This window comes from Convolutriloba macropyga, chromosome 5 (genome assembly GCF_964194025.1).
Source record: "Convolutriloba macropyga chromosome 5, txConMacr16.3, whole genome shotgun sequence".
NCBI classification, from domain to species: Eukaryota; Metazoa; Xenacoelomorpha; order Acoela; family Convolutidae; genus Convolutriloba; species Convolutriloba macropyga.
Genome location: NC_134472.1, coordinates 9,060,230 through 9,086,264, shown reverse-complemented (window position 1 = coordinate 9,086,264; position 26,035 = coordinate 9,060,230). Strand labels below are relative to the sequence as shown.

The following is a 26,035-nucleotide window of genomic DNA, read 5'->3' as shown; positions in this document are numbered from 1 at the left end:
AAAAAAAAAGTTATTGTATTGGAGTTCTCAATGATGAGAACATGTTCCAAGTTGACGAAAAGAAAAACAAAAACTGAAAAAAAAACGAAAATATCCTTAAAAATCTTTAATGTTTAATATCATAAATTTTAGGACTCTTTGCAATAAAGTGACTGGGTCAAGTAATATCATTCATTCAATCCTCATTTACAAGCTCATGGGACGGGTCATCATTTTACGACTACATAGAGAACAAAAAAAAGCAAAAACAGAAAATTCAAAAAAATTGAGCAAAAAAGTTCAATTGAGCAAAAAAATTGAGCAACAAAAGTCATTAAAAAAACGAATTTTTCAGAAAAATTTTTTCTACTTTCAATTAATTTTTTAACAGCAATGGAACTCTTCTTTTTAACATTTTGACTCCAAAAAATCAACAAACATGAACAAATGAAATAGAACGAAGTATTTTTGAGAAAATCTGTACTATCAACGCCATTAACTGCAATAGCTTTCAACGGAAACTAATAAAAACGCTAAATTGTGCCCTGATGACACAACAAGGATATTTGTCTTTCATAAGCCATCAATAGGGCATTACAATAAGTAATTGACTATGAAAACGAAAACAAATACAGACAAAATCCAAAAATTAAGTAGAAAAGTGCGAGAAGAAAATTTGAACCCATTTACGCACAAGTTTTTCTCTCAACTATCACTATTAGAGTAATCTGTTAAGATTGCAACAGAAACAAAAATATCAAAAAATATCCAAAAGTTTTTTAAAAAAACTATGAAAACTCATGCATCGAAGTCATAACACCAATAGTTAGAAGGTAAAACCGCTAAATAGATTAATTGTGGTCGAAGTAGAACAGAAGGGGTCCGGTCATTACTGAGACTGACTTACAGTTGACGAAAACATATTTAAATTGGTTAAATTTCAAGAAAAAATCAAAAAAAAAATAATATTTTTAAAGTCTTAACAGCCGTTAAAATGTATAGATTTCAGCGGAAGTAAAAAATACGCTCAATTGGAGGACAAGGATATTTGTCATGCGTAGCTAACCATTAAGACATCACAATAATTCTTATGGCTATGGAAACAACAAATACAAATACAGGCAAAAACCAAAAATTCAGACGAAAAATGCAAGAAAAAAAAATTGAAGCCATTTAAACCATAAACTTTTCTCTGAGAACTTTATCCGTGACCCACGTTTTCTCTAAACCAATCAGAGATAACAATATCAGGATAATCAGAAAAGATTTCAGGAGGAACCAATAATAAGAAAATATCAGAAAAAGCTTTTTTTTTAAATTTTTGAAATGTTGTGACATTGAAGTCATATAACAAATACTTAGAAGATAAAACCATTAACCAGATTAACTTTGTTTGCAGTAGGAAGGAAGGGGGCCCTGTCATTACTAAGACTGACTGACAATTCACGAACATAGGTATAAGATTGATTTAAAAAAAATTCTCTAAAAATCACTTTAAAGTCTTAACAGCCATTAGTTGACCACTCAGAGCTCTAGATAGGTTCACTTAAGGCTCATTACGAAACCTATTGCACTTTTAGTCAGCGTTTTTATGCCATAGGACTCCAGAAATTTAGTAAAACCCCAGAAAAAAATCGAAATTTCATTTAGTATTACAAAAATTCAGATGATTGTAAATGAGGTTTGCCATTAACGGAACATCGATATGAAACGTGACTAGTCTCTAGGTGACTTGAAGAAACAAAAAAATATGCAAAATTTTCTTTAAAAAAGTGCTCTCAAAAAGAATTCGATTTTTTTATAGTAAACTTCCCTATGAGACCAGAACTTGTCTTTTTATCGCCTTTCGTCTATTAGAAGTACAAAATTGATTTATTTCGTGGCGAATGCAAATTTAAATAATCCTCCAAAAACTTAATCCTCGTTGGAGGAAATTAAAATAATCCTCCAACGTTATACCTGCACCAGAAAATTATAAAAAGGGAAGCAAGAAACACTGCAAAATAAAATAATCCTCGAAAAACTTAAAAAGAGTAGAGAATGGCTGCAAGTGGAGTAGGTGCAAGGAGTGAATGCAAGGAGTGAATGAAGTTACTGAGATGAAGCGGGTAAGCCTAGTCAATAATTCAAACGACCAAAATAGGAACCTGACTTTTTTCAGTAAAAGATCCGAATAGAAATTTGAATAGCCTCTCTTTTAACTATCAATTAATTCCCATACATAGCGCAGGCAACACTGCTCAAAAATAATTTTTTAATCTTCATTGAAGTAAATGTTTATGGTTGAACTAAATGTTTTTTGTTTGAAGTAAATGTTTATGTCGGCAAAAAATAACTTTTGAAAGCCAACCGAAAAGAAAATTTCTTGATTTAAAGGAAAAATTGAAACGTAAATGTTGACACAGTAACCGAAAACGAAAACTTACGACATTTCGTCCGAGTTTTTGCGACTACCACTGTTTCTGTTGCAAAAAGAAATATATGTGAGTGCTTCTTTTTCAAGAGACTATGGCCACAGTTTTCTGGAAAAGTTGGACGAAAACTTCCCTGTACAATGAAGAGCGCGCAGGTTTTAAAAAATTTTAATGCTTTTGATACTTTTTTCAAAACCTGAGAAGAAATTCATCGTAGAAATATTTTTTTGTCTCAAAACTTCTCAGTTTAAAACCAATAATAGTTTTAGTCGAAATGCCAACTAATTTGAATCTTATTTCTTTTCTTTTCAAAAGGAGCAGAATTATCCATGAAAGGTTATTAGTTGCTGAAAAGTCCTAATACAATTGAATTAAAAGCACGAAATGAGAATAAAAATTGGTTGAACTTCAGTGTTAAACGTTTTCTAGCGCACAACTTATTTTCTTATTTCGGTCTTTTAAAGCAGTTTTAGCAAAAATTTTTGATGTCTAAAAGATTTTTACACAATTAAACTGCAATTTGGCTCAACTAAAACTCAGAAACAATAAGAGCGACTAACAAAAGCTCTTACTAAATTACATGCAAACTGAAGGTGCTTTTTTACAAATTGTGGTGTCCCGTTGAAAACTTTTTTCTATGCCGAATTTTTAGATTTTTGCTGTTGTCAGTATTTTTTGATCTTTTGAGATTCTTCTTGAACCATATTTGGTTGAAGAACAAAAAAGAGAATTGAAAACGAGAAAACAGTTTAAATTGTTTGCTCAATTTTTCAGGAATTCTAGTTAGATGATTTTGTGTTGTTTCCCCAGTGATTCTGGAATTTTTATCGTGTAAGATCTGATAAGATGCTGACTAAGAATTTTTATCGTGTAAGATCTAATCAGATCTTACACGATAAAAATTCCTCTTATCAGATCTTACACGATAAAAATTCTGGTAAGAGGAATTTCTATCGTGTAAGATCTGATAAGACATCTTATAAGATAAACATTCTTCTTATCAGAATTTTTATCGTGTAAGGTCTGATAAGATGGAATTTTTATCGTGTAAGATCTGATATGACATGTCTTAATTATTTCAATATAACAGTATAACGTAGTCAAGGTCCTATGAAAGTAAAAAATATAATCGGTCAGCTAACCAATTATAAAACAAAAAATGCTTGTTGATTCTGTTTTGGCGGCAGTTTTATTATGAGTCTTAACTGGGTACTATGGCTATATTTAACAGTCCAAGATAGTTTTGGTTTTTGAAAAAAAATGTTCAGCCTTGTTTCATAATCACCGCTTCGGAGAAAGCCCCTGCCACTCAAATAATCTTTTTTACAATATCTTATAAGTCTTAAAAGACAGTATAAGATATTTTTCTCTTTGTTGCTCTGACACTTAAGTGTTGCATGCTGTAGTTTTTCGGCTACTGCTTGAGAGCAACTCTGAATTGTCTTCAATTTGAAGAATATACCATACTTCAGGAACTAATATAAGAGGAAATTTTTATCGTGTAAGATCTGATAAGACAAAACTTTTATCGTGTAAGATCTTATAAGAGGAATTTTTATCGTGTAAGATCTTATAAGAGAAATTTTTATCGTGTAAGATCTTATAAGAGGAATTTTTATCGTGTAAGATCTTATAAGAGGAATTTTTATCTTGTAAGATCTTATAAGAGGAATTTTTATCGTATAAGATCTTATAAGAGGAATTTTTATCGTGTAAGATCTTATAAGAGAAATTTTTATCGTGTAAGATCTTATAAGAGGAATTTTTATCGTGTAAGATCTTATAAGAGGAATTTTTATCGTGTAAGATCTTATAAGAGGAATTTTTATCGTATAAGATCTGATAAACGTCTTATCAGATCTGATAAGAAGATGCATCCCTTTACAGGCTATTAGAAAGATGGTTTTGTCAGAAATTTGTCAGATCTTACTCGATAAAAATTCCACAATCATTGGGGTTTCGTGATAAACTTAAGTTTTATGGTTTAGTTTTTGCCAATGTTATGTTAATGTCTTTCTTCTCCAAAAAATTGTAGAATTATATTGAAGAAAAATTCCTAACTGAAACTTTTAGAAAAGCAGTTTTTCACTCTTAAAAATACTGTAAAATTGCCGATGCTCTCAATAAGGAAACTGGTTGAAAGAGTTTTCATGGTAGTAATATAAAATTTTAATTGCCCTGCTATCCTTTAAAAATCCATTATCCCTCGACGACCTGGTTGATTTTTCATTCCCATAATGAAAACTGAATACGAGATCATTCTACAACTTTTTAATCGGCTGGTTATTAATTAATTCAAGGCCATTCCCGGGTCGAGGCCGAATGGTTATCTTGTAAGAACTTGCAAGTTTCTGGCAGAAACTTACAAGGCGACGCATAATCATTTGATTTCATGGCGTTGCCGAATCTCATTTATTTGACAATTGTCAAATAAATGAGATTTGGCAACGCCATGAAATCAAATGATTATGCCTTAATGTGCCTTAATCAGTTAAACTGGCAGGTCGATTTTAGTCCTTTCCCCCCTCCACTAATCAAAAGTTGTTATAATTATGTTTTGATTCACGCAATTCTGGAGCTGATACCATGATCTGATAATGGATATGATTGACACTACTAAACGATTGACAAAATTTTCACTTTGAAAATGGCCTTTTTTGCCATTTTCTGGTAAAAAATTTGGTTTGATTTGTTCCCTCAAAATTGTCATGAGTTCTATAATATGAGTTCAAAAAGTCATGAGTTCAAAGCTGTTTTCTCTAAAAAAATTGCAAGGCATTTATCTATCTAAATTATTGAAAAAATTGTGGAAGAAATTGCAGTTTGGGCTCATTTGTTGGTTATAGAGGGATTCTCTGTGTTGGTTATAGATGGATTTTTGGTGACGGATTCTTTTTTAAAATTTTATGTCTGCGTTGAGCATAAAAAATAATAACTAATGCGGTTAGGTTTCACTTGGATAAAAAAAATGAAATACTTAATTAGCGAATCCAGTCTGATTTTATCTTCCGTAGCACAACACAAATAGTATCTGCCACCACTCACATGCTAACAACACAACTCTTATCTTAAAGAAATTGCGGTAATAAAAGGAAATATCAGACGCACTAAGTGTTCCAGCCGATGATAACCCCATATATCTTTCAGGCAAATTCTTTAACCTTGTCTGACAAATGAAAAAAAGAAAGCGAAAAAATTGATAGCTTAGTTACCAATGGTGACATTAATGTATTTTCATGGGGTTCTGCCTGCTGCAACACAATTAAGTTATTTTGAAAACGACCATTAAGTTTGGCATTAAGATGAGGAAGAAAAAGTTTTGTAGAAACCGGTTAACAAACTATTAAAAGCAAATTTTTGAAAAATTTTTGAAAAATAAACACAAAATTAACTCATTCACTTCTTAACTTGAAAGTTTCTTCGCACCTTCGGCTGCTACTTAACTTGAATTTAATATTGATTTTAACAATATTTATATTTGTAATTTTGGGGAAAAAAACGTAATTTTAGTAGCTCCGTTACATAACGATCAACTGTGGAAAAAAGTGATTCCATTGTTATTACAACAAAAGGGGTGGGTGGGAACAGTCATTTGGGAGTTTTTTCGGACTTTGCAATAAACCAGAAATCGAAAACAATTTGTGCTCTTTTTTCCACGGAAAAAATTGCCTAATGATTGATAACAACAGAACGGCCTACACCGCTTATGCATCTATTTATGCGCCAAGCAACAATAACTTCTATTAAAAATTATAGGGTGCATTTAATGTATCGATGTAAATTACAAGCAAAATGGCAATAAAACAGACTGTTTTTGACCTCTACTCTCCAGAGATAAACTGATGATTAAAAATGCGGAAAATATTCGACAGGTGGTGAGAGTGTGTGTAATCTTGATATTATGTTTTAAATGCAAAACAAATTGATCATTAAAAAGGAGAGACTTTATGGATTGTTGAACAATTATTGCTAATTGAAACTCTCGAAACTTAAAAGATATGTTCCCATGGTTTTTAATATTTTCCATTTGTTCTAATGCTTTGATTATAATTTTTTTGGTTATTGTACTTTTAGTTATAAGCGAATATGATGCTTTTCCTCCCCTGGTGATTATAGTAATCACCCTCCTTTCGCATAGGTGAAGTAAAAAGGGGCAGATAAAAACTAAATTCGAAAAAGATAATTCAGCTGTGTTCGTAAAATTAAAAGGAAGAAAGTAAGAGCCTTTTTTTGAGCGTGCAAAGTTCCATATTGGCCATGGTCGAGCAACACGGAAACTGCTGACCTGAACCCGGATCGAGGATTTGTCGAAAAAATAATGTAAGATTTGAAGTGAATAGCGGTGAAAAAAAATTAAACCGCAAAGCGACCGCATCTTTTTGCGATGAATGCGGTGAAAGCGGTGAATTTTTGTAAGATTTGCGGTTTTTAGCTGTGAGTTTTTATTTAAACCGCTACCAACGGGACGCGGTGAAAATAAAAAATTCACCCCTCAAAAGCGTGAATCTTACAAAAATCACCGCAAAAAAATTTACAGTAATTTTAACCGGTGAGTTTTTGAAAGATTTGCAATTCTTAGCGTTGAATTCTTGTAAAACTTTGTACTTGACACAAAGTGAAGATTGTACCCAAATTTGTTAAATTAGATTGCAAATGGTGCACAACTTTTTATACTGATATCTGGGCTACTAAATATTATTTCAATATTTTTGTTCAAATTATCACTGTGGGCCCTAGTTACATGTATTTGGTATACTTTCAATCTGCAAAAATCCATTTAAGTTTAAAGAGTGTAATAATTTAATTTTAAGATCTTGATCACAGCTATTCAAAGAGAGCTTTAAACTACACGGAAAAAAGTTTGGCAATTGAGTAATTTGCACAATCAGAGTTTTAAGTTGGTTTGTTAAAATCCTTATAAGCCAAAAAATGCCATTACAAAAATGAAAACTAGAGTTGAAAATGTCTGTCGTAAATCTGGTGTATTACCCAGGTTGAGGTAAGGATCAATGATCTAACAATTAACAACCCAGGGGAATAAGGTGCGTTTATGGGTGCAAGGATGAGTCCTCACGATAGGTTTTGCCAGAAGCCCGATCAATAAATAGCTAGAATCTGATCATCACCGAGCTCAAATCCAATCATCAACTATCTAAAATCCACTGAAAAACGAGTTCAAATCCCATCTTCAACAAGCTAATGTTTGATCTTTAACGAAGCATTGGTTGATAATGAGCAAGGTCTACCCCCATTGTCCAAACGGACTTTTATTTCCAGTTGTAAACATTTTTTCAGCAAGGACACTATGTAATTTGAGATTGGACATAATGTTTCGACACCGCTCATCAACATTTTTTGCATAATTGTCTACCAAATGGGGGAGAGATCTATTGCATTCATTGAAAAAAAAACGCCTTGAACTCAGAGCGCTAAAACAATTAATTAATGCCACTTTAGGGGTCCGATAATACCTGCTATTCAGGAGACTAGAAGACAAGACATTAAAATCAAATAAAAACAACAAGCCTTAACAAAATCAAAAATTGCATCCGATAAAACTTAAATTAAACAAATATACTTGATTGTCATCAGAAAAATTAATGGACCTTGATTTTTTGAAAAAAAAATAACATGTAGTCAAAACAAAAAAAAAGCTAAGCTTAAAAAATACATTTACACTTTTTGAAAACAATTAATTTCAAAGACATGCAAACTGTCGTACGCGAGTGAGATTGCGTACTTGATCTTGAGTCACGAGTTGTGTTTATGTTCTATGTCCTACTCGCGCGGCGAGTGCGCTTTACACAATTTCCAAATGAATTCGCTTAGCGAATCGCGTAAGGACTAATGTTTACTTTACTCGGATTGTAAAGACAGTTAATGAAGAATAAATTAAATTGGGCAACTGTACGCGAGAAGCAAAACTAAGAGAATGAAAGAATAACTCAATTGTTATTCCAGAAGTCAAATAAAATGTGAACAATATTTTCCCGTTGTGGGAAAATGGTAGCAACAGACAAGCATGTGAAGTAATAATGATTTATGCACATGCCCCTCAGGAATGGGTACACTGATTAAATTAAGTACATCGTATGATAAGTTTACTGTACTAAATTATGATGTACGACATTTCTCCCGCTTTCAAAAATTAAAATTGCATGAAATAAAATTTTAATAACAATATGAATAATAATAATACTTATTCACCGGTTAAATAGTATCAACAATAAATTTACTCGTTATCATAGCTAGTCATAATTAATAATATATCAGTTTTCACATGTCCTCTTCATCAATAGTCAGTTCATTTGAAGTGCTATGATCGGCTGGCCGAATACGGGGGTCCGTCGGAGACACCTGTCCTATGATAGGCGAGGGAAAGTCGTTGTGAATCGGTTCAACTCGAGTAGCAGTGTCCACAATTGTTTGTATCACTGAGGGTTGAATCGATTCTATGTCTCCCACTCGACGCTTCCTACGGGGTGGAGCAAAGTTCGGGGGACACGAATTAGTAGGATCACCCGATGAGTCGTCTTTGTCATAACCATAATATTTGGGGCTTTTTCTAGTTCGTTTAGTGGATCGTGTTAGAGTATTGGGGAAAGATGTTGTTGGACCTGGATGAAGTGATTCAACTGTTTCTTGCTGTATGTTTGTAGGCGGGGGTGCAATAAGCACTACTTCCGTTATAATTGGCTGATCGGGAGCAGCCTCTGGAATTTCGGGTAGTACTTGCGGAGCGAAATTGTCCGGAACTTTTGGCATGCGTACTCGCATTGCGCGAGCAATGTTAGATTTGTTCGAGGATACGCCACTACCAGTTTCTCGTTTTCGATGTTTCATTTTCCTGTCTCCTTTCTGGATGCGGGTAAACTCTTTGATATGGCTGAGTATCTTGGCTTCCGTTGTCTTTTCATGTGTGCGGGGTCCTCTGCGGTTGATGTAATCCGTCAATTTGGTCTTTCGTTCTTCACGAGTGCCGAATTTTGCAATATCACTATTGCGTACAGTCAATTCCACCTTACCCGGCTCGCGAATGACCGAAGTGTATTGGTCAGTCTTTTGGACGACCGGTCCTGGGGCCAACACCTCATACAATCCGTCCAGGTTCTTCTTGGATCTCTTATGGAGGTGCTTCTTTCGGGCAATATTTAGTTGGACCGCGTGTTCTTTCAATGGGAGTGGACAGTGTGCATGCGTAGTACGAAGGAAGCGTGGTTCATTATCCGTGGCTTGCCGTTCGCGATTAGTAGCATCCTTTGTCGCCTTGCACATATTGCGCTCAACTTCATCATCACTCCGGATGTTTCCCCAATGTTCTTCCGGCAGCAATTCGTTGGGGGTTACAGTTTCTTCATCTAAATAATGATTCAAAATTTTTTCATAACTGAGGTCAGATGATTTAGGTTGAGTACTTATATTACTAAGTGGTGTATTGGCCGTACGCCCGAAGTGAGATTCGAATGGCGAAAGCTTAGTTGTTTTATGTTTGCATATGCGAAGCTGGTATATAATTGATTTTAATGCTGCTTTAATGGTGAACGTATTTAGTTCTTTGTGTGCGTCTTTAATACATGCCAAGCGTTGTTTAATTGTACCAATTAATCGTTCTACTAAACCTATCGCACGATGATCATTTGCCGGGGCTGGTATTAATGTGATATTGTTTTTTGTACAAAAATTTTTTACTTGGTTACCTATAAGACAACGGGCTTGATCTATTCTTAAGGAACGAGGAACTCCATGAATTTGTATATAATTGTCTAACAATTTTATGAGATTCGAGGCATTTGCATTATCAACTAATTCCGCAGAAGGATATTTTGAAAATCTATCAATGCATGTTAAAATATATATTTCATGTTCTTTTTCGTTATTAATGGGCCCTGCAAAGTCTATTTGTATTTCTTGGTTGGGAACTATACATGGTGTATGTGCTTTAAATTGTTTTGCGGGAATAACAGATTTTAAATTTTTACCGATAGCAGTGCAAGATTTGCACTCTATTGCTTTGACAAGCAAATTGCGATTCATGTATGGCCACCAGCAGTGCTGGGCCATACATATCATCCCCCAGCTACCCGGGTGACTGGCATGGAGATCGTCAATGAGGGCCTCTTTGAGTGCATTGGGGATTGCCACCTTCTCGTCCATGCAGACACACCCGCCTGTCACGTGAAGGTCCCGCCAATAACTGTGAGGGTATGGGTTGAGGGCCTTCAGTCTTTCTTCATCCCCCCGAATTATGCAGTCTCGCACTTCTTTTAAGACTGCATCCTTACTTTTCAGTGACGCAATGAGGCCTTTGCTAAAAACTTTTCCCACCACTCGTTCGAACGACATTACTTGGGGGCTATCCGTTAGCGGGGTACTTAGGTTGGAGTGCGATGAAGATCTGCGAGGCGTGCTCGTTGTTGCATTGTCAGTGAATGACACGCGAGGCGAAGCTCTGGTAGGTCGAGTGGAGAGAGATTCTCCCTTGAGAGAAGATGCTTGTTGACTCATTGTTGATGAGATTTTTGTTTTTTCAATTAAATTGATTGACGAAAAGGAAGGCAACTGAATTTCAGATTGAGTTTGGGCAAAAAGCACTTGATTTTTCTTTACCAATTGGGCACGTGAGTTATTTAAAGTATTTGAGTGTGGCTTACTAAAAAAGGTAGGAATTTGAGGCTGATTTTTGATTGACAAGTGAGAATGACTTAAAGAAGTAAATTTGGATGTATTTTGGTGAGCGAGTGACGCTTTTCTTGTATTTACTAGTCTTTGAGACTCAATTTGTACGGGAGTATTTGTAAATGGTAGACTATGTGACGCATATTTGGAATGATTTGGGTATTTAGTAACTCGCGTTGCAAAAGAGTCATCTAAGGAATGCATTTTAGTCTTTTGAGTAACTAGTAAAGGATTATGCCAGGCGGGTGTTAATTTGTTAAAGGACTTGCGTACTCGCAATGCGAGATTAGAGGTGGTATCAATTAAATTAGAAGTGTTAACTTTTGGAGGAGAATATGTGTTAGCGAGTACGAAATTGTTTTGACTGGAATGTACTCGCTGATCATGTACACTAGTACAATTAATACCATTGGTGGAATGGATAAATATATGTCGCATTTGATCCACGAATGAATTATTTTTATGAGCTAAATGTACGTCTGGAGCGTGTGTGCTATACAGATGATTAAATTTGAAAGGGATAATATTAGAGTTGTATTTTTGCGACGCGAGATTTGAACTATTATTTGTTAAGCGAACATGCTGAGCGGGATTTATGTCTAAAATGGAAGTTTGTTTGGAAGAGAATTTTGGACTATTAATTCGCGGAGCGAAATTTGAATTAACGTTTGTTAAGCGTACCCGCTGAGCGGATTTTATACCTGGAATAGAATATTGTTTTGAATAATATTTTGAACTATTATTTCGCGAAGCGAGTAAATCAGAAATTTCAGATTGAGGATTTTGAGTTTCAAAATCTATGGTTAAAACTTGTTCTGTAATGCTGGTGGAATTTTTATGTTCTCTATCAATATCAATATATAATTTATGAAGTGAATTAGCTGTGAGATTGTGTTTTTGTTGAAGTAATTGGGCATCAGTGTGTATACTCGATAATGTTGCAACTAGGAATTCTTCGTCATATTTGGAAACATTTTTTGCTGGTTGATATGGGTTACGAGATATGTAATCAACTAGGCCCATTTTTGCATCGGGTAAATGCTCTATTGAGAATTGATAAGGCAAGAGACGGTCAACCCACCGTGCTAACCTACTATTGTAACTTTTATTTGATCGATGTTCTTTTAAAATGGAAAGCAATGCGCGGTGGTCAGTTATAACAGTGAATTCTTTGCCATACAAATAGTTTTCAAAATATTCAATCGACCACACTACCCCAAGAAGTTCTAATTCGTTAATACTATAACGTTCTTCACTGCTGTTTAAAAATCGGGATGCAAAAGATATCGGTTTCCAACCATCAACTGTTAGTTGTTCTAGTGCTGCTCCCAAACCAGAACGTGAAGCATCACATTTGATTCGCGTTTCAAATTGGGGGTTATAATGCATGTTTTCGGTATGATTTGCTATGCGAGTTTTAATTGCATTAAAATGTAATGTGTGAGTGTCAGTCCAGACATATTTAGTGGATTTACGAAGTAGAGGTCTTAAAGGATGGCAGAGTTGAGCTAAATTGGGAATAAATTTGCTAATATAGTGGACTGAGCCGAGAAATGAGCGTAATTTTTTGAGTGTATTAGGAGGTTGTAATGATATAATGGATGATGTTTTGGATTCGAGTGGCGAGATTCCAGATTGAGTTATTTTATATCCTAACCATGAAATTTGTTGTTTTGCAAAATGGCATTTCGGAAGATTGATACGAAGGTTGTCTGCATCTAACTTTCGAAGACAATCCAGTACAAGTTGGAAGTGATCATCTTCTGAACCTTTACTAACAATTAAAATATCATCTAAGAAACAGAATGTATTTTTAAGTCCAATCAGGGTGTAGTCCATTGCCTTCTGAAACTCGGCAGGCATGTCAGTAAGACCGTAGAATCCTGTTTTGAATCGGTATGTGCCTGTCATGTCACCACTGATAATATTAAAATTACAATGATTAGCAGTTTCAGGGTGTAAATTTAGTTGGCTGTAAGCATATTTAAGATCAATAGTAGAGAAATGTATTTGCTCCCCGGGTTCTGTTTTGTAGTTTGTAATTATTTGTGATATCGAATCCATGAGTGTTTCAATATTTGGCATTTGATATTTGTTCTTATGTATTGCTTTGTTAAGAGTTTTAGAATCTAGTGCTAATTTTATGGTTTGATCTCGTCTGACTGTGATTACAATAGGTGAAATAAAATATTGATCAGAACAGTTATTCAATTTTTCTATATGTCCCTCTGCAAGAAGTTTTTTAATTTCAGTATTTACTCGTTCTTGCAAATTGATGGGTACTTTTCTACCCTTTTGATGTTTTGGCTGGAAATGACGATGAAATTTAGATTTGACAATGTGTATTTTAGAGCGACCAATACGTGTAATAAGTTGAGGGAATTGTTGTGCGATGCGTGTTTTGAATGGACATTGTGATGTGATAGTGTTGACCATACTACCTTCCGGTTTTGGGGTTTGATTTACTGAAATTCCAAGAGCGTCAAATAGATCTCTTCCCACTAGTGGTTTTAGTCCGTCACGAACTACTACAAATTCAGCTTCTTCAAGTCGCCATCCATTGCTCGCATTTGGTGCCTGTATCATACCTATCACGTTTATGGGTTCATTGGAAAATGTTTTGAGTTCCTGGGGAGGCGCTATCATCAACCATCGAGCAAGGGGAGAATTTTCAACAATTTCCGAAGCAAGGGACTCAGGCAAAATACTGCACACACTGCCGGAGTCAATGAGAAGTCCAACATGGTTGTTACCAATTTGTAGGATAGTGTTCTTTGGTTCAATCTGAATTGCGGTACTTGCGATGCTGGCGACCATATTGTCATCTGAGCTGTCGTAATCCGATTCGCATTGCGGGTTATAGTTCATATTTTGTATGGCCTTTACTGTTTGGTCAGTTGTAGTTTCTTCAACAGAGTTAACATTAGAGCGATCAGGTTTGTTTGGTGATGATTTTGGTTTTCTGCACACTCGCGAAAAATGGTTTTGAAGGCCACAATTGTTGCAAGTCTTGCCTCTCGCAATGCATTTGACTCTATGATTAGCTGACCAAGTTAGGCCACAGTTCCTGCATAGTTGGTTTGGTGATCGAGTAAAGCTGGATGTATTTGGTCTCTGATTTGGTGGTCGAAACGTTCGTTGAGGAATTGTTGCATTAACTTGCGGAGCAGATTGCGAGTTTGTAATTTGTAGCTGGTTTCTTTGGCCTAATTCCATATTTATGGCCAAACGTAATGCTTGGGCTGGTTCTAGGGTTTCTCGCAGCAATTCCCGTTGAATTTCTGGATCTAACATATTTGCAATAAATAAGTCTCTAATGAGGGTGTCTTCCTGACTTCCGAGCTCACAATTTTCAGAAAGTTCTTTCAGTTTCCCGAAGAAATGTTTGATAGACTCTCCTCTTGTCTGTTTCGTGGTGAGGAGGACATATCTGTCGAATGTAATGTTGCGCTGACGAATAAATGCTGTTTCCACGATTGTCCAAAGACCTGCTGTTGAGAGACTGTCCATCTTGAGGTGTGGGTTTTGACTACAGACATTTCGACGTCCTTCAGTGCCCAAACTGAGGTATAACATTGACACAGTTTTTCGATCGGCTTGCGCCCATGGCTTGTCTCCGCACATTATTCCTATCTCCAGTTGTCTCTGGCACCGGTTTTCCCAATTCATTTTTGATTGAGCGTTTCTCGCCAATCTTTCCCGCTCCGATTGTGCCGATGATCCCGTTATCGTAACCTCATTGATCGGTTCAAGTGGTAGTTGTACTGTTTCAGGTTTTGGTTCCAACAAAGTGTCTATTATGATATTTTCCTTTGCAAGAAGCGCTAACTTGGCCTGCATCTGCCACTTTTCCCATTTCAGTGGCGGATCTACACTAGGTTTATCCCAAAATGGCTCAATGCCAAGTGGAGTTCGTTTTTGAGCTGCTGACTGCGCCATGTCGTACGCGAGTGAGATTGCGTACTTGATCTTGAGTCAAGAGTTGTGTTTATGTTCTATGTCCTACTCGCGCGGCGAGTGCGCTTTACACAATTTCCAAATGAATTCGCTTAGCGAATCGCGTAAGGACTAATGTTTACTTTACTCGGATTGTAAAGACAGTTAATGAAGAATAAATTAAATTGGGCAACTGTACGTGAGAAGCAAAACTAAGAGAATGAAAGAATAACTCAACTGTTATTCCAGAAGTCAAATAAAATGTGAACAATATTTTCCCGTTGTGGGAAAATGGTAGCAACAGACAAGCATGTGAAGTAATAATGATTTATGCACATGCCCCTCAGGAATGGGTACACTGATTAAATTAAGTACATCGTATGATAAGTTTACTGCACTAAATTATGATGTACGACACAAACCATTAGCTATCAGCTGAACAGTTTAAATAAGCTCATTTATAGTTGCTTGGGAAACCATTAATTATCAAGATTGTCCTACAAATACAAATAAAACAAATTCAGGCAAAAATAAAAATGTCTATGGTTGCGTGAAAACTGTGGCGAACGCTACAAAAACCATAATTTATTCACTCAAAAAATTAAATATGACCGATTTCGTTTTTTTTTTGAAAAAGAACTAATGTGATAAGTGAGTTTTAAGCAACAGATAAACGATAAAGACAGCAAATAAACACAAAATTGGGAAGTACCCAAAATAAAGTTTAAAAAAAAGATTTTGAAATGTTTTAGATTCAGAGACAAAAAAAAACGTCAATTGAAAAATTAAAAAGCAATGAATACTAGAGTGTGACGCAACTCAGAGAGCTTTTGATTTCTCCGTTGGCCGTGATCAGGCGACAAGGTGACAGAAAATGGTGGCAAAAATGGCAAATCTGGAAAAAATCAGAATTTTTGTTTTTCTTTTGTTTTATTTCACATGTAACATTAACCGTATGTTTTCAACGAAAACAAAGTAAACAGACCAATTTTTTTCGTTTTTGCACAGGTCACTTGTGAGGCTAATTCATAAGACTACAGGATGTCAACGAATACAGTCGCAAATCAAAGTTTCACTTAAATTTTTACGAAAACACAGGTTTGAGGACAAAAAAATTTTTGCTGAAATTTTAAGGTACCATCAATTGCACATAAATCTGGTTCGTCAAAACTTGTGCTGTGATTTGAAATGATTCTTACAATTATTTAATTAACTTAATTAAAAAATAGTAACAGCGCTCCACTACGATCACAAAAAAACCTTAATGCTGAAAATCCACAATAAAACCACAGCTAAGTTCGCTGCTGCCGCTCAACCAATAAGACAAAAAATTGGTTCAAAAATTACTGAAATAGCTAAACAGACAAAAAAGTCATTACATAAAAAATAAATGATGATATAAAAGAAAAAAACCATTGAAAATCTAATGAAAGAAAGCTTTCGATAGTTTCCTTAATAGCTCCTCAGATAGCAAAAAAATCATTTTCTTATTTAAACTCCAGATTTACACTATTAGAGAGTACAGGAAAGCAACAAGTGCTGCCAAAAGAAATTTTTCAATAATTAGCGAAAACGATTTTGGGAGCCATAAAAAACATGATCTTTCCTAGAAAACACAATATTTATTGAAATGGCCTCATTTAAACATAAATGGGACCTCTCAATAACATAAAATCCTGAAATGAAAAAAGAATGGATTGTAACTGAGGCAAAGAAAAATTCATGAGAATTATAAAACGGACTGAGTCAAAAGATAATCCAACACTTTTCTGGGTGCAAAATCAACAGTGAGAAAGCATATTTGGGGCTATTTATAAAGAAAAATGAAAGATGCGGTTTAAATCTCGTAACTACTCGTTCAAAGAGAACTTTAAAAGAATACTTTAATTTTGATATTGAACGCTTGACAAGCTTTATAAAGATTCCACTCACAACTCTCTCACAAATTAATTCAACAAAAAAACAGTTGAGTATATAGTTTCTCGACCACTAAAGTGAGTGGAGCAACAATACCTACAATTAAAATTTGAAATATTCCATATAGCTTTTGTCTCAATGCACTGCCAACGGACGTAATATAAATTTTGCCATAAAAGATTCAAAAGAGGGACTGTAGGATAGATAAATGATCTACTACATGAGTCAAAAAATTATTTTTTACATATAAACCTTGAATTTGCTCAAAAATATATCAAAAATGTTATAATCGGACGCAAAACTTCACACTCCGGGATAATATTGCATGGAGTTTCTCGAAGCTTGGCTCTTTTGAAGCTCTTTCGCCTTTTTTGATAATTTCAATAACGCAACATCTACAAATTTAAATTTAAGCGAACAATATATAAACTTCTTTCCCGTTTTTGACAATAGAAAATCAATAGTGTAAAAAAAAGAAACGAAATAAGAAAAACAAAGTTTAATCTTTAAACTTACAAAAACTATATCATCAAAACATTTTTAAAATTCGTTTGCTGAATTTTTTCCCCTTCATTTCTAGGACAGAAGCAAAATTACGTTTTGAAAACCAAAGTTACTTAAATCAGCGACAAAGCAAGCATTGCAAACAAAATGTAAATAAATTGAAGCTAAGTTCATTACGTCCTTGATGCTAGTATTTGCAACAGTAGCAATTCGTAGTTTGGCGAAAAATCACCCAAATCGCGACGCCATATTTGCGCCAATTTCTATCATTCCTTTGTCATCTCAATGGTTACTCAATAGACACGTAACCACTTTACGCACAATTCGAGTAAGAAAACTAACAAAGTACATACCAGCGTTTCAGCGTGTCAGACTTTTTCGCACTCAATTACTTTACTGATCGTAACACATGAGGGCCGAAAACAGCTAACAAGCTGAGTATATATGATCAGTACCATGTGGTGTTGGCCGTGTCATATATTTCTAACATTGGATTTATCCTGATCTGCATAACCAGATTGAAACTTCCAAACCATATCACTTCAGAATTTAGCCAGCACTTTCAAGTTCAAAATTTTTTAATGCCATATCGAATTTACTGTTTACCTTTAAGTTATTTGATCTGTGATTTCATTCTCGCTGACAATAAAAAAGTAAGTAAGGGGGCAACTTTTGAACTATCCAAATTATCTTCACTTCATTTGAATATACACCTACAAAGGAATATGTTGAGACCTATCGCGTATGAGTAATTTTCATTATCCAATATAGCTTTACTCAAACGACGAGCTCCGTAGTTATGTTTTCGTCATCAAGTGGAGCTCTTTACAAGAATGATAATATAAAGTTTATAATTACATTGTAATAAAAAAATCATGACGAAAAACAGTACGAAGAACAATTTATGATCACGGTATGTTTGCTAAGATTCCATAAAACCATATACAACTTAGTACGAATACCTATAACCACATGACTTAGTATGATTACCAATATTCTTTATAAGGTTCAACGCGGGCACAAGTTACAACTATTAGTCCTGGACAACGTGTTGATATTATGTAGCTGTAAGCAACCTAACTTCGAGTTTGGACAAGATGGTTGAAGAGGTTACCATGCATGGTTAACTGCGATCAAGCTAATTTTCTTTAGGGTGATCACGATGTACCAAGATTTAGGAGCGGTTTTGATGTTTTCCGACATCAATTTGTCGTTTTTTTTTCTCGTCGTCACCGGTCAGTTTAATTTTTTGCTAATTGAATATGCCCAATTTGGTGGAAAAAGTTGGTTACATTTCAGAACCGGCTCTGTCTAAAATACTCTTAGATAATAATTTGTATTGAGTTAGATTTTTTACATCGCTTTTTTTATTTAAAGCACTATTACGTATGAATAAACAAACAAATAACAATTTAAGTTAAGTAACATTTGAAATTAAGTAACAAATAGACTTTTTACATCGCTTTTTTTGATTTTAAGCACTATGATGTAATAATAAACAAAAGATAACAATTGGAATTAAGTAACAATAAAGAAGAACAATTATTCTTATCTGCTCCAATTGTTAGCTAACTTAGCATGGTCTATTAATGTAACTTTCATTGACTTGATGTATTCAACTATTTATCAGATTTTAAATCAGTACTGACTATGGTATAGCTAATAATAGCTAGGATAGATTTCAAAAAGCAAAACATCTTGATAAAACACAATGGCTATTTTAAATCGGTTACTTAGAAAGAAATGCCTTACTGTACAACTTATTTCTGTGCTAATTTATTTCATGTATCGTCACTTCAATTTTGAAGATGAGACAATCTTACCACCCGTGGAATCGATTACAGTTCCTTCGTTGCAGAAGTAGGGGGCATATCATTATCAAAATAATGGTTACATCTTTCCCTTTTTTAAAATCAGAGGTTTCAAATTTTGTCCAGAAGCTCATTCTGAGCAAAAAAAATTCCTAGAAAAATTCAATATTTTATCATTCCTTTATTTGACACGTTTTTCGATTTTTCTCAACAAAAATGAAACAGCTTTTGGGCCTAAAAGAAAAAAAACAATTGGAAAAAAATTAACTCATTTTCAAATTACAACGCAGAAAACTGAAACTGTGACATACTATACAGATCAACGAAAATTGAAGCTATAGCTGTCTGGATAATTATGCTGAATTTTTTCCCTATAACGATTGCAAGGCGAGCCTCGACGTTTAATTTTTAGAAACTTTCAAGCTGTACGTTACATTTGTAAGACCGATACATATTTGATTAAAAGGTTACAGCATAACTTTTTCGCGAGTATTTATCTTATAGAATCTTATATTGGTTAACACTTAATATTTTTGCGTGCTCCTCAGAACCGAGTTTTAGTTCTAATTTTTCTTCCTGGTGCAAGTCAGTGTATGTGAATATTGATGTGAAGAGACAGAAAACGGTTTTATGTTTGAAACTATAAACGTTATGTGCAATCTTTACAGGATAACCAAGTTCTGAAATTTTACAAATAAATCGTCAACTAATTGTTAGTGTTTACCATTTCGTTTCAACTGTTTTTAGCAGATTTGAATAACAATGAATTCATTCTTTTTTATTTTTTCTTTGATTTCATTTCGTATCTACCAAACTTTAGTAAATAAATTGTTAATAAATATATATAAAAATAGTAAAACATAAATAGTAAGTTTTTTCTGTCACATTAACAAGATTTTGATTCGAAGTTGTACGATTTCACAAGCTACACTCTCTGCTTGAACTGAAAAGGAATGACGCAAAAATGATTTAAAAATTTGTTATGCGCAAAAGAATTCCACCAGGATTCTTTGTACGTCCAATGATTAAGCGTTCGAAAAATTCAAATCTAATTATTTACTTGGAAAAACAAACTGATAGGGCAACTTGAAAAAAATATGAATGGAAAATTGAACTCTACAAAAACTTCAAATGCTCTTTGAGGCATTAGCAGAGAAGCTTGTAATGTGATACATCGTCTTTTAAGAACTTGTTAAAAATAATTTGCTACCCGGACTTGAGTCGCAGAGCTTTTCGGCGCTGAACCAGCACATTTCAAGAGTAAAACCTAAATCACTTCTGAAACATTGTATATCCAGAATATTTTAAGTCTCCTTATGTGAAGTTTATCTTCATTATGATTATATTGAGGTCATAGGGTTCGCCCGGGATAAAGTTATCTTGTATAGTCTGAAATTACTCATACCCCAAAACTATGTCTGAGCAGTGTAAAGCCATACTTTTATAGTTTATAACTAGTAATTACTATAGTAGTACTTCGCACTATTTATATTTAAGCTGATTTTTACGTAATTACAACAAAGACCATTTAGCTTAGTGGTTACGACTTGCTACGCAAATTAATTGTTACAAGTACCCACGCGGAAGTTCGGATCCCATATAAAGCAAACCTTGTTGGCGGGAGTTAAGCTGAACATAGTTTTTTTAGTGAAGAAAATTTTACTCAACAATCAGACTGGCCAGTGCAAATATTGAGATGAACAGAGTACTGGTCATCCTAAAAACAGAATGTTTTTTGACTGATTCAGCGCTGATTTTCTCTACCACCAACCTTCTGCTAGCTCTTATTGACCATTTGTACTCGACGCCGGGCTATAAATTGACCTGTTGTATACATGGTTAATATAATATAAGCCCAATTGTGCTTTATAGAATGTGTTCTTAATTATGTTTTTAAGAGAGCAGGTGTAGATTGTAGATTGTGGTTCTGGAAGTAATCTGCACAGAGCCCAACTGAGGAGCTAAAGCTTTGGGCCTTTTTCGGTCATTTATATTCTCAAAAACGAACGCAGATTGAACACACATGCTAGGCGTCAAAAATTTCGCTTCATGAAAACTCGGATTGAAGTAGTCTCCGATGAGATCAAGTACAAAACTGAATTATGAAACTTAAGAGTAAACTTACCTTTTGGCTACTAAATACAACCTCTAGAGTAAAATACTCGCAGTGCAATTTCTGTACCATTTACACTCAAAACCATCTCTAATCAGACTGTCTCAGTTCGGATCACTAGTTTGTCTTGAAATAGCTTGTGCTGATGGCTCTTTTCGGCTCCGACTTTGTGCAATAAAATCAGACCAAAACAATTAAGATATATATGGTATGAGCAAGGCAATAAAGTTCTCCTGTGGAATAACATCCATTCAATTCCTCGATTAATTGTTTCGTCAGAAGTTTTTCACGCCAATGAGATTTGATAATTCTTTGCAGAGCTTGAGATAACAGACCCTTCAAATAGAACAGTTTGTTGTTAAGTTTTTTCACCCAGTTTTTTACATGGAGTACCATAAATGTTAAATGATGCAAAAAATATCAGCTTATGCCCTTTGGCCGACTTATGAAAAGACTATGGGTTGACCCTTACTAAGAGGTCGACCGTGTATTTAAGGTAGGGAAATATCCCCCAGGTCGAATTTCTAAGTCTTTTCGTGAAGTCGACCTTTCAACTTGGGCACTATGTAGGTTTAGAAACTTAAAATCCTTATGTCAAATTAATTTTTTTAAAAAAAAATCAACAATGATATACCTGAAGGTTGATGCGCCTTGGTATGTACGAAAGCAATCGAAATTACGAAATAAATTGCATCGCACAAAATTTCAAAATTGTTTTTGAAAATATTTTCATTATTTTGGCATGAAATTGATGTGAAATGAAAATAAACTTGCGCAATCTATTTTCATAAAAAATATGATCTCTGCTGTTAAACTGAACATAGTGATGCAGCATGATACTGTTAGGATAGGCTGATACAGTACTGGATCAACTATTTACCATTGGGGTTTATGGATTCAGGACTAATATGCCATGTTACTAGGGTCCGGAATGTAAAAATAAACAATAAAAATTTTCAAAATTAAAGAACTAAATTCAGGCCTCTCATAATGCCCCGTACTCAAATCAGTGAAAAACGGACAAAACAAAAAGACGATACTGACAATCGGTGCAATAGAGCGAAGCAGAAGTTCATGTTTGTTAAAAATGGAAAAACAGGAAGCAGCACTATCGAGTCAATTATACTACAGATTGCAACTCACCATCACAAGCATGAGATTGTTCACACTCGCGGGTCGTACAAGAGCTTGAAGAATGAGAGAGAGGAAATTGGATATTTCATACCGTTTAGTCGAAGATTTGCTTTCTACATTGTCTCTCCTATCTGTTTCCCAACCTCATAACCCTTGAACTTTTTTGGAAATGTGTGTGTAAGCAAAAACTATCGTACCTATTCTATTACTCAAATTTTCTGTACACCAAAATCATTTGTTTATAGCCGCAAACTTCAACTGATGCAAAATTTAAGCCCTCAAAAATTGTTCGATGCAGCTACGAAGATGTTTCTCTTTTTAAAATCATCAAAACGCAGGTCTAAGTTCTGGTTAAAAAATTCCGTGATCAGATCAAAACCAAAAATTAAACCCATCTATATCACGATTTGGTGTGATCAGAAGTTGACACGCTAATTTTGTTTTATGTACTCATCGGCTCGTGCAAATTTTTGCGATATCTGAGTGTGCATCATTCAAGTTCTGTGCTCGAGATAAACATTCTTCGTAATCATAAAAAAAAACATCTATGGTTCCATAAGGAAACAAGGAGGCTCGGTAATGTGCGATGGCACATAAGGTTCCGACCCCGCTCATCCACAATTGTGGCATAATTGTCTACCAAATGAGGAACAGATAGAAAAACCCAAAAACTATTCTTTGGGAATCCCAAAAAAGCCGAAGTATTTTTCAAAAAAATTGTGTATGAGCGATAAGATAGCCTCCAAAGCAAATAACTCAGTGGAGTAAAAATTGATGCATTAGACTGCTGTGATATACCGATATTAAGAAAGCGAGACAAGACGAACAGCAAAATCAAACAACAACAACAACAACAAACATTAATTACATCAAACACTTTATGTCCGTTTTAAAAAACAAAACATAATAACAAAGCCAATATACAGTCAGATAAACCTAAAACTAATCAAAATAACTAATGAATCACCGAAAAAGATATGGGACCAGACCATAAAAAGGTTTGCAATTAATTAGACAAAAAAGAGCAAAAACACTAAAGTTAAAAAAAATTTGCTTATTTTTTTAAAACAATTAACTTCAAAGAAATCAAAAAACCATTAGAAATCAAGTAAATTATCCCAAATATTTACAATTACCAATGCTCCTATAGATGGGGATTAGGACCTGTCCTTTTTCAATTTTTTAAGCAGCTAAAAAGAACAACAAAAAAAGAATAAACAAATATTCAATTGAAACTTGCCAGAAAACGCTGTCAAAACCGTCAAGCCAAATTTTGGCCCTCAAAATATATTCGATTGCGTTTTTTCCAAACACTGGTAAAGTAGTATGTGGCGATTCATTACTGAGACTACGTAACAGGTAGACAAAAATGTGAAAAGGGGCAAAAGTTTAATAATTTTGATTTTTTTCGAAACAAAATTACATCCAAAGTCATGAAAGACATTAATTACAAAATGAAATATTTAAAGAGCGCCATTTAATAACCCAAAGGAAGCCCTTGAGACCTGCAATTATCCATAATATGTCTTGCGTCTACAAAAGAACGTCAAATATGACAAAATTCAAATTAATTTACTTTTTTTGGGAAAAAACCGGTGTCGAAGTCAGTAAGGTCACAACGAATTCTTTAGAAATAGATTTTGGGACAGCAATCTTTTATTACACCTTCCCTTGACACCGGTATTGTCAGACTTCACCTTCAATTAACGAGATTAGGTAACAAAAAGAAAAATAAAAAGAACAAAACTGAGAAGATAAAAAGTTTTTTTTTAGTTTTGGAAAACGATTGTTTTCAAAGTCATGAAAGCCATCAGCTATCTACTAATATCAGAATATTGGCTCATTTATTCTTCCATGAAAATTTAGTGAAACCTATTACTATACAGGAAATTTAATACGATAAAGTAAAACGACAGTTAAAGACAAAATTTAAAAAATCAATTAATTTCTTCAAGAAAGAAGTGTCGAGGCCGTCAAACGACAATCTATATCTTTCAGAACTTTAATATGTTCAGTTGTGTTTTATTTTGAACGCTAATAAAGCGATATGAGAGCTGTCAATAATGTGATAATGTCACAAAACGAAAAAACTGAAAAACTGGCAAATATCTAAAAACAAAAAAAATCTGAAATCTAGTAGTATCAAAACCAAAAAAAACTATAATATCAGGCTTAAAACCCCAATCGAGACTAATTTTTAAATCAGTAGAATGAAGAAGCATTCTTTCTTTGCAGATACTAAGCTACAAGTTGACCAAATTAAGAAAAAAGTAGAGGAAAATTTCATTAAGCCATTATTTATTTAAAAATCAATTAATTTTAAAAGTCGAAACGGCCATGAACCTTCAAGTGAAAAACTAAATGCATTAGCTGGGAGCTGCTGGGGAAGCCAATTGGACCTATCACTCCTGAGCTTTGATTTGATATGTTCTGTTCTTTATTAATAAAAGAAAAGAATTTTTTTTCAAAAAAAAGACCGACTGATTACAATCCGAATTCTTTTTGGATTGTTACCGTCCAAGATTGGCCCAAAGCTAGCCCTGCTAATGATTATTGTACATTAGAGGCAATTGATTTTTCGAAGGTTGTAGATATTGATAATCTTAGTTGAAAACTCAAAAATAAATTCTGCATTTTTGATAATCAACGAGTAAAGTTAGCAAAAAACGGCAAAGTTTGAATTACAGAGCACTCTCAGCGGAAGTTGAAGTAAAAATAGCGCCCCACTGAGTCTGCAAAGATTGTATTAGTGTTGTGTGGGGCTGTACTGCCGGCAAATTTTATCAAAGTGGGCTAAAGTAGCTTATTTCGTGCTGTTTTTGATGAAAAAGGCTGAATTTTGAAGTATTTAGCCAGAATTTTTGACCAAAAAATTAAATCAAAATAACCAACAATGCTTGTTTGTCTTTAAAAACAAAATCAACGACACTATTCTTAAAATTTTTACAAATTTTAGCAAAATTGACGAAAGTTTAGGCAAAAATTTTGGAAAATGTGAAAAAAAACAACGTGAATTCACTCTACTTTCTCAGAAGTTTAAACCTCGATAACTCGGTGTAGAAAACGAAAATTAAAAAATCTTTTTAATTCCATATTCTACGCTGGACGAGCTTTCTAATGATACTAGTCTCAACTCCCTACGATGAATATATCGATCGGCGAAAATTGACTGAACAAAAAAAAACCCATTTGAGTATATAGTTCCGTCCCCCTCAAGAGGGGCCGGAACAATAAATCATGCTAATAAAATTTATGTACTTGTTATTGGTCAATCATCTCAAAACCATTTCCGTTACGTTTTTAAACTTGAAATCAAACAAGATTTATATTTGTTCTGTTTTGACAAAAACTGACGAAAAAAATTCAAAATTGGCAGGAATTTGGAGAAATTACTTCATGAAATTGTTTAACATTACTGAGAACCGAATGAGGAATAAAATCATAGCTTTGGACAATATTGAGAACCAGAAACATGAAGAGCAATGACTTCTTGCATTTCAAAACGAATAAAACCAAACATACCAACGCTTCCTAGGTTCCAGACCGATCAT

General features: G+C 34.2%; 2 protein-coding genes across 3 annotated transcripts in view; one reads left to right on the top strand and one right to left on the bottom strand.

Moving 5' to 3' along the window:
* The window catches only part of LOC142339764 (glycine receptor subunit alpha-2-like), a 19,825-nt gene extending 13,756 nt beyond the window's left edge, over nucleotides 1-6,069 (bottom strand). The window contains exon 1 of the mRNA XM_075390025.1: nucleotides 5,794-6,069. The gene's annotated coding sequence lies outside the window, so the exon portion shown is untranslated. The remainder of the gene's footprint in view (nucleotides 1-5,793) is intronic.
* Nucleotides 1-26,035, top strand: part of LOC142339111 (uncharacterized) — a 92,402-nt gene that overhangs the window by 64,831 nt on the left and 1,536 nt on the right. Inside the window, exons 1-2 of one of the 2 annotated variants that reach the window (XM_075388845.1) lie at nucleotides 18,999-19,286; nucleotides 22,361-22,576. In XM_075388845.1, the coding sequence (XP_075244960.1) occupies nucleotides 19,138-19,286; nucleotides 22,361-22,576 (365 nt within the window). In that variant the 5' untranslated portion in view covers nucleotides 18,999-19,137. Of the gene's footprint in view, nucleotides 1-18,998; nucleotides 19,287-22,360; nucleotides 22,577-26,035 lie in introns of those variants that run through there. The other variant, XM_075388846.1, reaches the window with a different exon arrangement.